This window comes from Falco rusticolus, chromosome 2, assembly GCF_015220075.1.
Source record: "Falco rusticolus isolate bFalRus1 chromosome 2, bFalRus1.pri, whole genome shotgun sequence".
NCBI classification, from domain to species: Eukaryota; Metazoa; Chordata; class Aves; order Falconiformes; family Falconidae; genus Falco; species Falco rusticolus.
In genome coordinates this window covers 74523720-74540255 of record NC_051188.1, presented here as the reverse complement: position 1 = coordinate 74540255, position 16536 = coordinate 74523720, and the positions used below count along the sequence as shown (strand labels likewise).

The 16536-nt window shown below is 42.9% G+C and overlaps 1 protein-coding gene across 1 annotated transcript; it reads left to right on the top strand.

Moving 5' to 3' along the window:
• The first annotated feature begins 3264 nt into the window (after nucleotides 1-3264).
• LOC119143550 (arylsulfatase D-like) lies at nucleotides 3265-11976 on the top strand. The gene is given in 7 exon segments (XM_037377926.1): nucleotides 3265-3286; nucleotides 3581-3659; nucleotides 3661-3729; nucleotides 4791-4894; nucleotides 11550-11668; nucleotides 11670-11736; nucleotides 11739-11976. Coding segments are annotated over 7 exon segments (696 nt in total). The 3' UTR covers nucleotides 11975-11976.
• The last annotated feature ends 4560 nt before the right edge of the window (nucleotides 11977-16536 follow it).

Here is a 16536-nt window from a genome sequence, read left to right as displayed (position 1 = left end):
CAGCTGGTAACTAAGCCCCACACAGCTGCTTGCTCACTCCCTCCTCACCCAGAGGGATGGGGAGGAGAATTTGAAAGAAATGTAAAATTCCAGGGTTGAGATAAGAAAAATTTAACAGGTAAAGCAAAAGCCATGCATGCAAGCAAAGCAAAGCATTTGCTCATGCAAATATACTCAATATAATGCAAATATACCCCAAATATACTCAGCATGATGTCATATGGTGTGGAATATCCCTTTGGCTATTTCGGGTCACCTGTCCTGGCTGTGTCCCCTCCCAGTTTCCTATGCCCCTCCAGCCCCCTCACCAGCAGGGCCCAAGGAACTGAAAACTCCTTAACTTAGCACAAATATTACCCAGCAATAGCCAAAACCATCAGAGTGCTATCAACATTGTTCTCACACCAAATCCAAAACACAGCACTGCACACCAGCTACTGAGAAGAAAATTAACTCTATCCCAGCTGAAACCAGGACATGTTTGTAGAAACCACAGCATAGCTGAGGCATCTGCATTGGACAGCAGATATTGACATGGGACTTGGAGAAGACGTCATTCTGGGGGTCAATCAGAATATCCCAGTGCATACTAAATGGTTTATAAAGACTCACTAAGCTTAGGCAACTGCGTCCCATTCATTAGAAAGAACAATCTGAGAAGACTGAAAATCTGAAATCTGGCTGGCTTTATTTTAAAGACATCTTTAGAGACATCATCTCTAGGCATGACATCCAGCACTCAATATCAAGTTCTCTTTTGGAACCAGTGTTCTGGTGGGATCCCACTAAATCAAACTACTTTTGCAAGAATACCGCACCAGCAAGGTTATTCTACAGCACTTTGCATTTGTTGCTTGTTATTCAAATGAGGCTGCTTCTGTAGATACTTTTCTTTGCCAAAATGTCTAGAAATCAGTTAAACCAGTTTCTCATATGTATAACTTTCAAACATTAAAACTTCTAGTATGAATGTCGCTAATTAAATATTTTCCAATAGCTCTCTTGATGTATGGTAATGTTGCAAATTCAGTAGAAAATGTGGGAAAGTAGTTCAGCCATAACCCAAAGCACTACTTGAAAATCTTGTAGTATTATAGGATCATAGACTATCTCAAGTTGGAAGGGATCCATAGGGATCATTGAGTCCAACTCCCTGCTCCTCACAGGACTACATAAAACTAAACCACATGACTAAGAGCATCGTGCAGACACTTCTTGAACTGACAGACTTGGTGCCATGACCACTTCCCTGGGGAGCCCATTCCAGTGACCGACCACCCTCTCAGCGAAGAGCCTTTTCCTAATGTCCAATCTGAACTTCCCCTGATGCAGATCCAGAACACACGGTTTGGCATCTCACTTGAAACATCCTTCTGTTTTTCACAGTAGATGATTATCTGTGTCAACACTGGCAGATATCATGATGACTACTTTCTTGATACAGTTTTCCAGTTTCTCATCTATCGTATATATGTTTCATCTAGACTCCCTTTCTATGACCGGCTTGCAACATAGTGTCAAAAACTTTATGGAAATGAAGATCTGTGGTCTCTCTTGCATGTGATTACTCCAGAATGCTAAGCCTGAAAAATCCACTGTGACAGCTTGGGCAGTTTGGCACTTACTGTATAATGAAGCCTGAAAACTGCCCCCATGACTTATTTCTCTACAGAAGAAGATTTGGATGCCTTGACCTTGCTCAGTATCAAAATGCACATCATGTTACTCGATGAGCCCCACAAGCAATGCTTGATACAGCTGAGATCTCATCCAGGAACAGTCCTAAATGCTAACTTTGCCTTCCATTCTGCATATGAAATTTCCATACCAGTAACAAATGCAAAAAGTCCAATGGGCTGATTTGAATAGCTCAGAACGTAACCTACCAAATTCACTTCTACTAGCTTAACACAACCATATTAGTAACAGAAGAGTCCAGAGAGGAAAGGTGAATGTGATTAGACAGTCTCCAGTATGAAAGGACAATAATGAAATCATGCAAGCTTAGGGAGGAGATAAGAGGACATATAATATCAGTTTAGATATTAATAACAGAAAGGCATTCCCATTTATGTCTACATACAGCAGAACAGGGGATATCCCAGTGAAGCTAACTAGGAAGATTAAAAAAATTAGTTTATTTCAGAAATATCTGTAGAAATCACTGCTGCTATTGCTAACAGGCTATTAAAAACAAGAAGATAAGTAAGCCACACACAAATAATAAGGACAGCCACTAGTGAATAACAAAGCATGAGATACCGTTATCTTACATAGCACAAAGATTATTGCACAAGTAGCTGGACTTGCCCTGCTTATAATCCATCCTGCCACCTTGTCAGCTTTTAAAACCAAGCTCTGAGAACCTTGCCTCTAAGCTGTAACTATGAGCACACCTCCTTCATAGCAAAGTCTGGCATTACTTAGCAAAGCCAGAGGCTAGTATAAACTACCATTCAACTGCTGAATTATTAGCTGAGCTAATAAGATAGCTTGAAGTTTTTTTTGCCAATTTTCCTACAACACTTTCCAGCAATGACTTGTCATTTCTGCCCTTCATAGGAGGAATAACAGAGCAAAGGTCATACAGGTACCTGAGAATCAACATTTTGCGATTTTTCTTTTCTAAGTGAACCCTCAACTTGGAGTTCTAGCTTTAAACAAATGGTTTCATTCATATCCTCATCCTTGATATCTATAATTCATATCTGTAATTAGTTAATGGTTCTCACTTTGAAACACTATTCAAAACAATGAATATTTTGACTTGTAAGAGAGCCAGGGCATGGAGGAGACCAGAGGAAGGCAAGAGAAACCCAGTTAAGAAAGACTCTTTGGATTACCTTAACACAACTTCAACAGAAATGTGGGTGGAAAGTCTTCCTCTCTGCTGCATATTCAGAGCACTACCCTGTTCACTGCTTGAGTTCTGCACTCTTCCATTTGGGACCACCCCAGAGCATCCCTGGGACTCTCAACTCCTGGAGGGCAATCAAACGTTATTCTAATCCCTGTCGCTGCTCTCCAGGACTGCAAATAATTTTGTCATGTTCCTGGTGGTTCTGATTGTTAACTGTTTGACAGCCAAGCTTGCCCTGTGTTAATCTCCCTTCCTCAGGCACCAAGCAGGGCTGCAACCTCTATTCCATTGACATGAGGTCAGATTTTGCTTCTTATTAGTGAAGACTTTTTTTCTTGGGCACGGTTTTAGGGAGTGTGGAGATTGTTCTCAAACATGACATTCAATTAAAAGCATGGGCCAGAATGTCTTCTCAGGCATTAGAGGGTGGGATTGTTCCTTTTCTGCCAAAAATACTGCTTAGTAGTGGGTTGCTGTATGTGCCACCCAAGAAAGCAGTCTAAAATAAAGAGATTAATACTTATTTTTGAAGAATGGAATTTGTACTGTAGTCATTCTACTGTTCTCCAGGATCTGCTGTTATTTGAATAACAGATTTGATAATAGATTAAAGTTATTTGAATATTCTAAAAGTTAAAACCCCTGTTATTATATATGTATAATAAATATCTAGTATCTTTTATTCTTTTTTGGTACTTCCCCACCTCCCTTCTCTAACAGGTGGAAAAGGAATGGGAGGCTGGGAAGGAGGGATCCATGTCCCAGGAACGGGAGTGTTGCCTGCAGGGACAGTTATCAATTATGACAAGCCTTGTGGACATTTTCCCAACTGTAGTTCACCTGCCTGGAGGGGCAGTGCCTCAGGACAGGTACAAAGGTGGCATCATAAACCATACTTACTCCCCTTTTTTTATTTAGATAGAAGCTGACTGTATATGTCATGCATCCAAACAGCCACAAGTTAAATTCTGCTTGTTTCTAAACCAGGCAATTCCCTAGCTTTCTTTCTGTGTAGCTTCCCCATCTTGTCTGCTTATATGGGAAAGGCAAAGGAAAACCATATGTTTTATCAAAGGTTGTTTAGCTAACTCAGTTTTCTAATCACTGAAAGGCAACCTGGTTGATTTGGGACACTGGGATGATGGAACACCACCCCCCCACCACCCCCCCTAGAAAAAAAAATCTCAAAAAAACCTAAAACCAAAGTTGCCCCGTTTCATTTTGCTTTTTATCAAAAATTCACAGATGCTCACAAAGCTGGTTGATCCTGTTAGAGTACCAGGACAGGCCCTTTCCAAGTCTAGGAAGCTCATGAATAGGGAAGGTGGAACAAATGGCACATGGTCTGCATTTGGCTGGCAGTGTGGGAGAAGTAGCATCCTCCACAGTAAAGGATTTGTAGCATTGAGTTAGACTCCTCTAAAGAACAGGAGAAAGTGTGGGTGGCTAAGCCATTTGAGCAAGAAGCATAAAAGGACTGGTGGTGTGTAACTAAACCAACTGTTAGTCAATTCAGTAAGTGGCTTTTTACCTTCCCCCCCCCCCCCCATTTTATTACAAAGCCTCAAGCTCACAGAGCTATCAGTGACTTCAGTGACTTTCATTTCAGGCAGAAAAATTAAAAGCTGTGAACCATGTCTTCACTATGGTTATCGCTTACTTCCAGGAAGATTACAGTAATGGTGAATTATCTCCCCAGGCAGGATGTGTGAACTAGCTGTAGTTGCAAAAACTGCTAGTAACTGCTAATCACTTGTCTCCACCCATCCACCCAATTAAAAATCTCCAGGCTTATTAGCTAAACAGTAGCTGGGTTTAGAAATGATACTTGAAATTGTAATGCTGCATACATAAAGAGTCAGTACTGCTTATACTCCAGCTGCAGACTGAAATTCTTAAGCAGCCTGGTGGCTCCTGTCCTCTCCATCAGGGTAACTGATGGGCGCACCTTACTGCCTTTGCGCTCTGGGCATGAGTTCATGTTTCACTGCTGCAGTGTACTTCTGTGTGCAGTGCAGTGGCACCAAAAGGACAGTGAGTATAAACATCCCGCTCCTGCAGATCAGACATGATGTAATGACCTCTAGCTTGCAATAGGTTATCACACAAAAACATATGTACAGGTATTTGGAGTAAGTTTATTGCCTCAAACTCTCAGTTCTTCTGCAAGGTGCAGAATGGCTGCATTGTTGGTTGTCCTGCCTTGCCCAAGATGGAAGGGGTTTGCTTCCTGCATAGCCTAGCTTCAACAATAACACTGTTGTTGCAGCCTTTCTATCGCTTTTGCTGCAAAAGCATTTGGGATCAGATTTAGTGTAAGATTGAAGAAGAAGGAACTACACACATAAGGTCTTTATCTTAAGTGGTAGTTTGTTTGTTTTCAGTAGCTCTATCCTGTTTGTTAGATTTTTTCAGCTGTGGCATTAGACAAGCTGTGACGCTTTCCTGAGCTTTCAACAACCACCCAATCTTTGTTGATGTCGCCCTCCATTATTACAGCATAAAAGAGAACGGGCCGGTGACTGGTAGCTGTGTCCTTATTCCCACTGAAAACAGAGGATGGCATTTGCGTGACCTGGATGCCAGGTGCCCAGATCTGAGCTTGTTGTTTTATAGCCACTGAGGAGATGCAGATGTTTACAGGGTGTTATTCACCTCCTTCTGATTAGCACATCTGGGCTAGATCAGTCAGGCCTGTTTCTCCACTGACTGAAAAGCTGAGACTGACCACATCAGATATAAAAATCATCCTTACATTAATTTAAAGTTAGTTGAGATGACTTGCACCTTCTGTGACTATATGATGTGATAGTAAGTGATGACATGACGGTAAGCTGATGAATTCATGGGGATACTGTACTCAGGTTTTTTCCTTCTGCACAGCTGGAGAAATGCAGAAGCTGATGGAGTAGGCTATGACTACTCATCTTCCCATCTTTTAGAAACTTGAATCAGCCCCTTTAATTTTTGTTTTGCTTTTCCTATCTGTGAAGTGAGAGAAGAATTACAGAGTTCTTGTGCGACTGCAAATAGGTAGCAGTTACAAATGCTAGGGCATTCCACCATCAGCAGCTGTTCACATTCAGCTGGTCCACTGACAAAGAGCTGGCTGTTCAAAGACTACTTTGAGCACTGACCACGGGGTGAGACAACCATAGGAAGCCCAGCAAGAAATCCTTCTGATGTCAGAATGTCCACTGGGTGATATTTCTTGTGCCCATTTACATTTCTTTTATGATGCTTTCTGATACGATGATAGTATCAAGCCAAGAATCTACTTGCTCAGTGAACACTCAAAGACTACAAAACTTACTTGTTACTGCCAGTTTCACCCTGAGGTTAGTGCCCTCACCATCACACCACATTTGACACAAGCATGGCTCCCAGGTGGGATGTCACTGCTCTTGGCCAACAGGAAACATGGAAGAAAGGGATAAGGACTAAATGTGAGTATGTGGTGCCAGGTGCCATGGTGGAATTTTATTTTTAGGTTCTTGATTCCCAAAGACAAATCTGGGTACTTCATCCAAGGAAAAATATTTAAGCTATACAAGCCATGTAGTATTTGAGGAGCTATGCCTTCAGGGTGACATCCAGAGCAACCTGCACACCGCTTAAGGAGCTATATGGTAGAAAATGCTAAGTACAAGGGTGAATCATAAATGCAATTCTTCCATGGAGTGGAGCACCTTCAAGTCTTCCAGGGAAGGTTGGTCATTTCTTTTTTTCTCTTGGGAATCCTCATTCTTTATTTTCTCTGCAGAGAATAAATGCTAAACCCATTTTTGTCTAAGAATTAGGAACGGGGTTGTTAATTTAAAGAAGAAAAAAAAAAAGAAAAAGAAATAAAGAAAAGGGAAAGAGTGCTGCGACTTCGGCTTTTCTGCTTTGTAGCCGAGAGGTAAGGCCTTGACAGCCCTTTCAGGGCTGCTGCCGTGGGGCAGAACTGCTGCGGGGCTGCTGCTCGGCGCAGCTGCAGGCAGGGGCCTGGTCTGGGCAGCTCCCTCTGCCTTGGTGCTTCCCGCTGGGCTGGACGTTTGGATGACATGATAACCAACATGGCTATGAAACGGGGTGACACCAGTGAGAGAACCACCCTTAAAATGCTCGAGGCTAAAATTTTGGCTGTCCTAACTACTTACTTATCTAAGCAGACCAGGACTCGATTCCTCCTTCTGTGTGTTTGGCCACAATTAAAATATATCATCGCTACATGACACGTGCAAATGACCACTCTGCATCTTTCCTGCGGAAATTGGGTCTCTGCAGCAATTATAAATCAAGATTAGTTGAACCAACTCCATAACCTAAGGCTTTAAGCCATCAGTCTCTCCTTCTGTCGCAGTCACGGTCACTTTTTTTGTTAGGCACCTTGATGGGATTACATTACACAAAAAAAACATGGGAGGAGGGACTGGTGCGCCCCTTCTCTGGTAAGCACGAGGAGCAGGCCAGCGGTGGAGGGAAATGCCCGGCAGGGGAGAGCTGCAGCGCGGTGCTGCCCCCCCAGTGCGCCCCGCTGCCCCCGGCCCCGCGCCGCGGCGGGCAGGCACTAGGGCCCGGGGCCGCGGGCACAGCCGCCGGGCCGTGCGCCCCGCAGCCGGCAGCGCGGGAAGCGGAGGCGCCGCCAGGGGGCAGCGCAGCACCGCCAACGGCCGCAACGGCACAACGGCCACAACGGCCGCCGGGGGGCGCCTGTCAGACGTCAGTGAGTGCTTTAGACGAGGAGGTTATAACAACGTAAAATAAAATAAACCCTCCCTGGCTCTCGGGCACAGTCAGCCGCTCCGCTTTTCATTTTCACATCTCGAGGCGCCCTGTAGGAAAAGCAGCCCACACCCGCGGGACCTGTGGGCACTCAGCGGGGAGCTGTGGGGCAGCACCGGGGCCCCACCGGGCACCCCCCACAATGGGCACCCCCTGCCATGGGCAAACCCCCCGCCATGGGCACCCCCCGCCATGGGCAGCAGCTGCATCTCGAGGCGCTGTGCCCACCGGTGCCCACCTGCGCTCCGGGCCCGAGGCCCGACCCACCGCACAGCGGCAGAGCCGGGCAGCCCTGCGCCCCGAGGAGGGCTGCGCCGTTCCGCAGGGAGCACACAACAGCCTGTGCTCGGCAGAAACTTGAGAGTCGCTGCCTTGAATAGTGCTCCCCAAGTACCCAATACTCAGCTCAGCAGGGAGTTAGAGACTGACAGTGAAGAGTCCAGCTCTTACAGCTGCCACTGGAGCAGCGAGAGATCAGTTCACCTGATGCGGACTGGTGCCAAGCTGGCCCCACACCAGAACTGCCAGTAGCTCCAGGCTCGGTCACGTCTAACCCTGCACCCACTTACCCATCTGCTCTACATAAAGCAGAACAGCAGTCAGAAACTCAAGTCTCCTATGCCTCCAAATCCATCTCTATTCTTAGAGATCTCTCTTCATTTCTTTGTAATTTGTATTTTTTTCCGGACAGAGAAAGTTTCTGGGCAGAGAAAGCTATGTTTTAACTGCAGTGGCTCCTGGAGAGAATTCCTGCTAGAAGTCATGCTGCACTTCCCTAGCAAAGCTAAATACATCCTCCATCAAGGGATGCGTTTGAAGAATTGCTTTTCAGTCTAAAGAACTGCTGTTCTCCTCACCTAGCTTCCACCTCTTGCTCTCCCAGGCTATGTAAGGTGTGTCTACATTACAATTTTAGTTCAGATCAGAAGCATGCTTGTGAAGCAAATCCCTCTTGAGCGTACCCACTCGTGCTTTGGGTTGCATTGTGGAATGGGCTTGGAGATCAGGACTTTAGTTTAGATGAAACTAAACTGTAAGGTAGGCTCCAGGATCATACCTAATATGCTCTAATCACTAAAAGATGTAGAGACAGGACCAGACAAGAGTCAGCTCCCACTAAAACACCCCCACACAAACACAGCATGGATGTAAAGCCATCGATAAGTGTTCTGCTCCACAGATCAGTTTCTAACAGCCCACACTACCTGTAACATACACACAACATGCAGATGCAAGCTATATTTTGTGGTATTTTGTGTTCTATGAAGCCACACACAGAGCTTCATCTCCTGTACATGCCTTTCCCATCGAACCACAACTGTTCATGGCAAGGAGGTTGAAAACAATGTGACTTTCTGCATATGAAAGAGTGGCTAATCAAATATTACCATGTAGCTCAGCCTTCAGGCAAGCCAGAAATTCCGATTCTTTACTTCAACTGCCAATAATTCTGACTCGGCTGACAGACTTTTAAAAGTCTGGTTTAGCTCATTTACAAGTATATCATGCTCGTTTTACATATTTATTGTCTGTTTACTTCTATCTATTGGACAGGCTAGATATGAAGCCATTGTGCCTTGATGTCACCCAGGCAGGGCCCATCAATTAAGCTCTTCACAGAAGCCAGAAGAATCCTTTGTCTGTATGTTAAAGAGTCCTTTCCTCTACCACAGCACAATAAGGCTTATTAGTGACAGTCCATTTCTTTCTGCTCGTTAAACTGATTGATTGTTACCAGATGGGTTTGAGAGATGTTTGGATTGAAGAAGCAGGTTTCCTTTCCCTTGGACACATTACTTTAACATGTTGCCTTAAAATTCACACACATCCTTCAAATTCTGTCATAGCTACTTGTAGCAAATTGTGTATGCCTCCTTGCCTCTTGGAGATAGATGAGTGAAACCCCTGCTGCTTTCATCAGCTCTGATTTCTACCACCGTTTTTTTCTTTTATCCTTCTGTAACCCAGCTGTCTACTCAGATCACCAACACAGGTTAATTACAATCAGCCCCCCTGTATCCTTCAGAATGGACTAACAAGGACCTGGCTCTCTTCTACTCTGCAACCTAGTAATTATTTGCAGCTGTGAAAAGTGAATGTTAAAAGTTTGCAGAATCAGAACAATTCTCCTCAGACACTCTACACTTATTACTTCAAATCACTGTACAGTGTATAAGTTGTAAGAAATTCAGCTCAACTATTTATGGAAAACAATGACTAGTTAGTTTCATTTTTCTGAACATTGATCACAAATTTGTATGCATAGCTAGGTAAGTCTACCTGTCCATCTAATTTTTTGTCTGTTAAATGGTTATTTTAGCACTATCACAATAGCGCTCTGACTAGAGCCAGCTAATCAGAAAAATGCATATGGCCCACAGTGCTTAACTCATTCTAACAAGTATCTATGCTACCTGAGCAACAGACGCAAGACCCAAATCCCATGCTTGGGGAACCCTCATATAACAGAGGATGCTTGCATTTTTGTCATGAGACAAATGCTTATCTAGTCACAAGACAGGGAAAAGTAGGAGGTCACAGAGCACATCCCAGCCAACACCGAAGCACACACCCAAAGAGACCTAAGGAATACCTGTCCTTAGTAAGCCATCAGGAAGCGAACCCATTTCCTTTAAGAAATCCACCTTCTGCATCCTTTCTCTCTTAATTTCAGAAAGGGAGATATCTAAAATCTGTAACATTTCTAAATGTATTATGCCAAAACTTTTCAGAACCATTAAGACATCATCCCTTCACAGAAGTGCAGAAGCTTAGCTTAGCAGGATGTGGAAACCATGGGGTGGAAATAAATAGATACATAGCCAGCCAGGCCACCAGCCAGAAGCTGCAAATTTTAAGCTAAAATATTACCTCAGCTTTCATATCTGTTATTTATTCCCCCTCACCTTTTAAGAGGTTTAAAAATTTTATTTATTAATAAAATACATTCTAGCAGTAGTGATAAGACAGAGACAGAAGAATAAAGCTGCAGGGTCCAGTCATGATGAACAGCTCTGGGGACAAGGAAGGAAAGTTCAGCTGATTCCATTGAACCAAAAAGAAAATGCCATGTAGAGACAATGCAGTTGTCAGCTATTTGTGTTCAATGCATTACAGAAATGGCTCCACATGTTGAATATTCCCTTTCTTCTCCCTTTTTCAGACATAATATCTAACTGCTGCCTTCTTCCTGGGCACATCCATGCCTTCAAGCTCAGCTTAGTGCTTTCTAAATGCAGGGCAAGGAATAGGGTAAAAAAGATGGAGGAGGAAGGAAAAAATCTCCTATTGAACTGCTTTCAGAACTGCTAGTATTTTGTCATTTCTTCATTAGAAGTTACAGACCCGCATTTATGCCATGGTCAGTACAAGAGCTTGACAAAGTACAAGCTCTAAAGCTGCAAACTAGTTGCCTCCATCACATTATCTTAAAAACTAGACTCCAGATTTTACTGTTTTCATGGCTGAAATTACCACCCTATTTGAAAGTGTGCTGGAACATGAACATGGAAATGAACTGTGGTCAGTTTCTGCCCAGGTGCTCTTCTTTATAGAGACGTACAGAGCCAACAGAACTACCTACCAGCACTTCCATTTTCCCCACTAAGAGGCATGTAGAATTTTAAAAGGACACAAGAAAGTGGCAGAGACTCCCTCTGCACCAGAAATATTAGACTCTAACCATCCACACCGTGTATATGGCCCTGCATGTACCCAGGGCCAAGGTGCACCCATGAACCACGAAAAGCATTCTGAAACCCTGCCAGCTCCCAAAAGACCCTTTCCCTGTATGTGACAACCAGGACATAAGCTTGCCCTAGGAATGACAAAGCAGATCACTTAAAATGTGAACCAACCTTTCAGGGACATCCCCTGACCCCTAATGCCATTAAGCTGTTCCAATGTGCTGCTTCTGTGACAGGTGGGACTGTATGGAAGGCTCATTATGCCAGTCCAGTATTCCAACCAGAACCCTCCGAGGCCTGTTTTGAAAGAGGAATTTGCCCATGTTTCAGGGATGGTGTAACCCATCATGACCCTCTCGCTGCTGTTTGATCTCTTACAAGATCCTTCTGACGTGAATCCTCTATCAGCTGACACTGAGCCCTTGACACTGTAACGAGAATAGGAAAAGCTACAGAAGATCATTGCAAGACCCTGACTCCAGTCGCACAACAGCTGTCTCCTTACAACAATATATGGAAGCCATGGCTACAGCCGTGCTGTGGCACATTCCTGTTCTGTTGGTGTGATGAAGAAAACCACCAAGCAGATGACGTACTCTTAATACCAAAAATCACAGTACAGTTAGCTTTTAAAAAGCTGATAGTATTCACATTTACATGACTACAGTCATAGAGAGATATGGGTCAAATTACACTGGAATAACTGAAAGGGACATTGTTGATGCTTTTTCTTCAACCTTTTCTCTTACCCACAGAAATACAATAAGCCTGTAGTTTAAAAAAAAATAATATATATATATATATAGGCTCCAAAGATATTCTGCCTATAGGTCACTTGTATAATTTATCCCTCAAGTGCCTAACTCTGGATCAAATACTCAAATAAATAAAATGTATTTCCTTGCTGATTTTCAACTCAAGTAGATTACAAATGATAGAAAGCAAACTTTAACTGCAGCTGTTTATACAGGTGATATACATGTTAAGGCAACAAGACTGAGCCGAAGAGGGGATCTCTACTCAGGCCTTATCTTCTTAATGAAAAAAACTGTCCTGTGTTTAAAAGCACAATTGCACATTTAATTTGGAAACATACTGAAACATTCTGGCCTCAAAGAAATAAATACCTACTAATTTATAGCAATTTTTTGCCTCACTTGTACATTCATTTATCTATTATTTAAGAATTCCCAGGAAAAAACTGAACTGACAAGTATGTTTTAAAAATCAGGTAGCTAAAGTTATCATCTCAAGTTCAGCAGCAAAGTATGGAGCTATTCTGAAATGCTAAACCACAGTGATTCCTATTGGCATACATTTTCCATGTTGTTAAGTGATCTCCGAGAGCACTGAAAATCATCACCCAGCTGCCTTGGCAAGATAGGTCCTAAATTTCATGATCTGCGAGACCAATTCATCAGCTGCATGTCCCACTTGAGTGGCAATGCTCCTGATTTCAGAAGAGTGCTATTATGCTACATTAAAAAAAAAAAAAAAAAAGTGCTTTGTTTTGTGAGACAGCACTTTGTTTTCAGTAGGTGTTAAAAAATTCACTGCACACACTAATCACTTCAGCGTACAGGTCATCTTGTCCAAGCCAAAGAAGTGTCAGCACTCTGTACTGTCATTAGGGAAAGGGAGGGAATTAAAATATCTAATCCTCTCTTGCTGCCCTCAGGTTAAATAAATCAGTCTCTCTATATATAATCCTAACCATGCTCTTGCAGGGTTTTCATGTCAAATCTGATTTTTAAGCACAGGCTTCTGCATTTTCTGCTTCAAAAAAAGTAGATTGTGTGTCAGAGACTTTGATTTGAACTTCTAAGCCTTCCTGAACACTGTGTATTCACTCTACCACACAGATAAAGGTCAGCAAGATTTTAAAAGAAGGGATGGTAAGAGCAGCACGGTAGGTGCTTCAGGCAACTTGTTTCCTTAAAACTAGTTGCCTCGCAGAACCCCACCGGCGCAGCTCCGTTCAGTACCAAGGTTGTAAGGTTGTCTGTGTGTCATTTTTTTCCTTTTAGAAATGGGAGGAGATAAGGCGGCCCACAGCAGCTGGTAATCCCAGAGCAGTGCGTGGTGTGCTCAGATCTTGAGCTGCAACAGCAGGTCCCAGCCCTTTCACCAGCCTCAGGACAAAAGAGTGTGTACGCCTGGACTGTGCACCTTTTGCAGTGTTTTCACGCAAGCTCCTGACTTACACGCCCTATGTGGTATGTCACCGGCGTGGCAAGTAGCTCTTATTTTGCTCTAAACAGCACAGGTTGTGACCATGATGCAGCATCAAACCCAAGTCTCCAAACAGCTGACCAGGCATTTCTTCAGGTTATTTCTTGTTTTACCTTTTCTTTAAAAGGTCACCAAGCAAGTTACGTGGAAATTATTCCACATAAGTCAAAGGGCTAATCTGACAATGAACTGATAGGACACATCAATGTCAGACTTGACAGAAGTATCTAAAAATACTTTTGTTCTCTACTGCTTGATAGCATTTAAATCCACATCAGCACTGCTGAGAACTTGTCAGAAGATTTGACATTTTTCTGTGGCTGACAGGGATTGAAGCCAGAGCAGCTGTATTTCACTGGATTCATGCAGAAAGGAAAGAGCATAAAAGACTGTGCGTTTTAAAGCCAGCCTGGCTGATTCAGAGGTGGGGGAGAAACCTCATTGCTCAGTGGGGAGCAAAGCCAAAAGCTGTCCTCTAGAGTGCAGCCAGTCAGTTCAGGAACAGCTTCGTTGTCAGTTAAGCATGAAGACAAGCCTTTTTCAGCTCACCTCACTGCCCTCCCCACTCACCCACCCCAGTCATACACAAGAACATGGCCAGTCCCAGACCAGGCCACGACTAGAGCGTGTACCAGGGGATGGGAAAGTGTTCAAGCACCCACACAGCATTTAAGCATGGGTCCAAGCTCCCGCTGAGAGGTTAGGAAGCCTGGTACATCAGCAAAACCCCTGAACTCCCATCTCCAAGTGCACATAAATCTGCTGAGTTGCCATATAGAGTCAGATGTGAACATACATGCTGCCTTCCTGACACCCAAACACAGATAATTTCACCTTGGCCAGCATCTGTGGAAAGCCAGAGGGGCTTTTGGGCAGAGGGGGAGGAAACGGGCCTGGCAGCACAGAGTTAATGGCTTTTGTCAAGTAACTGCTAGAGACCTCAAACAGGTGTGGGGAAAGGGGCTCTCCCCATACAGGGAGAGGAAGAGGGCAGACAGCCCGCACAGCACAGGGGTGATCTGCAGGGGACAGGAGAACAAAGTAATGAGCAATCGCTGAACAGGATATGCAATGTGACTTCAAAAAAACATGTGGGATAGGAGGGAAGACTATTTTAGGTCCTAAATTCCTTTAACTTTCTAAAGCTACATGTATCTTAAAAGATGCAGTTTGAGGAGACAGTGCTAAGCAGGGAAAGGAGGTAAATTATTTTACCTGTTTCCTGCAGACTGTAGCCATGAAGTAGTTGCAGAGCTCTGTCTGTTGTTTGTCTCTCTAACCAGAACATGCAAGCTCTGCACAGGGTATTGTTCTGATCTCCTGGGAAATGTATATTCCCCATGAAGCAGGTGAACTCAGCATCACACTTAAAAGAGTTGTCCTGGCACACACTTCCATATCAAATGCATTAATAGGTAAAAATGCTGTTACAAAAACCGTTTGCATTTGAATAATACTAACAAACAAATTCTCAACTCATTTACATAGGTTTGCTTGAAAAATCATCTATAATGATCTTTTGCAAAATATACGAATGAAAGCTAAATTACATGCTTTGTCCCTTCTTTGCTCATGGTCTCTCCCTTCAAAGAAGGGAGCAAGCACCATATAAAATGGCCTCTTGGGAAAACATGACACAACTGGCAAATCTCCAAGCCAGTGTTAACCACAGGAGAATGTGCCTACACATGGTTAAACATAGACACCACAGAGAGGGAAGCATTACTTTGTCACAAATGAAGTTTGTTTTTACTGAAAGAGCTGTGGCTGGACTGTATAAATGTTTGACATTTATACAGCTGACTTGCATCTCAATGGATTGATCATTATTAAATGACATTCAGAATTGTTGCATTGGAGCGACTCAATAAAGTAATTGCCAAGTCTCACTGCTGTGAAACAATAAGCTTCTGAGACCTCACTTCACCATGTTTAAGTATCGGACACATTGCTTTGCTCCCTACTGGGACCCAAGGGAACGCCAGCATATGGATCACAAGATCCCATCATTTGAGGATACAAAGTAATTGTGTAGCAGATAAACTGAGAAAAGCAATTTGAGCTAAATTCATTCAGCCTGAAATTCCGAGGAGACTGAGTATATTTGAGAAGCATTTACATAAATGACCAAAAAGAAGGAGTAAATATCAAAAAAGTTTTGCTCATGACCAGACTGGAGGTCAAAATACACACACGCATATATATTCTGTTGAACCGAATAAAATATTGGAAGATTTTTGTAGAATGTTTTGATTGTAATGTTTTATCTAAACAACACGGTAAAAAACAAATTTATGAAAAACCTAGTTTTGTCTTTGCATCAACATACTACTGCATTACTAAGATTTTTTGAAAGCAAGAAAATAATAATAAAAAAAGCACCCCCATTTCTCCGAGATAAATAGTGAAAATAGTGATACTACACGTTCCAAACAACCCTGGCTCCTGTTCAGCCATTTGTCTAAAAGCTTTAAGTTAAAGGTTTGGAAACACAAAGAACTGGGGGTATTGGGGGGTGGGGGTGCAGGAAGTCTTTAAACTAACAAAACAGGTACTCACCCCTCACATGCAATCAGTTCTGTTCCAAGTATTTAATACTATAAGAAGGCTTTGAAAATCTTACTTCTCTGAAATAAAACAAATCACCTGTTCCTGATATTACACATCTAAAGGAAAACCACCTATAATTATGATCCAGAAACCTGTACAGTACCATAAAGGGAACAAACACTTTTCCAAGGCAATTAACATTATGCCATCCTGAAGTGAGAAAAACATTAAAATAATCACAAGTCGAAGGCTGGCTCTCCTAACATTTTTTTATTTTTTTTTTCTCTCCAGTTTGTTAAAGTTGAAAGGGTTCCGACAACAGTCAAAGTAAAATTCAGGAAAAATACTTGCAGCTGTATTTTTCTCCTTTACTCACAGTATATCATTGTCAGCCTTCTAACAATTAGTTTTTATAATGTTTAAAGTCAATTTTATAGCACT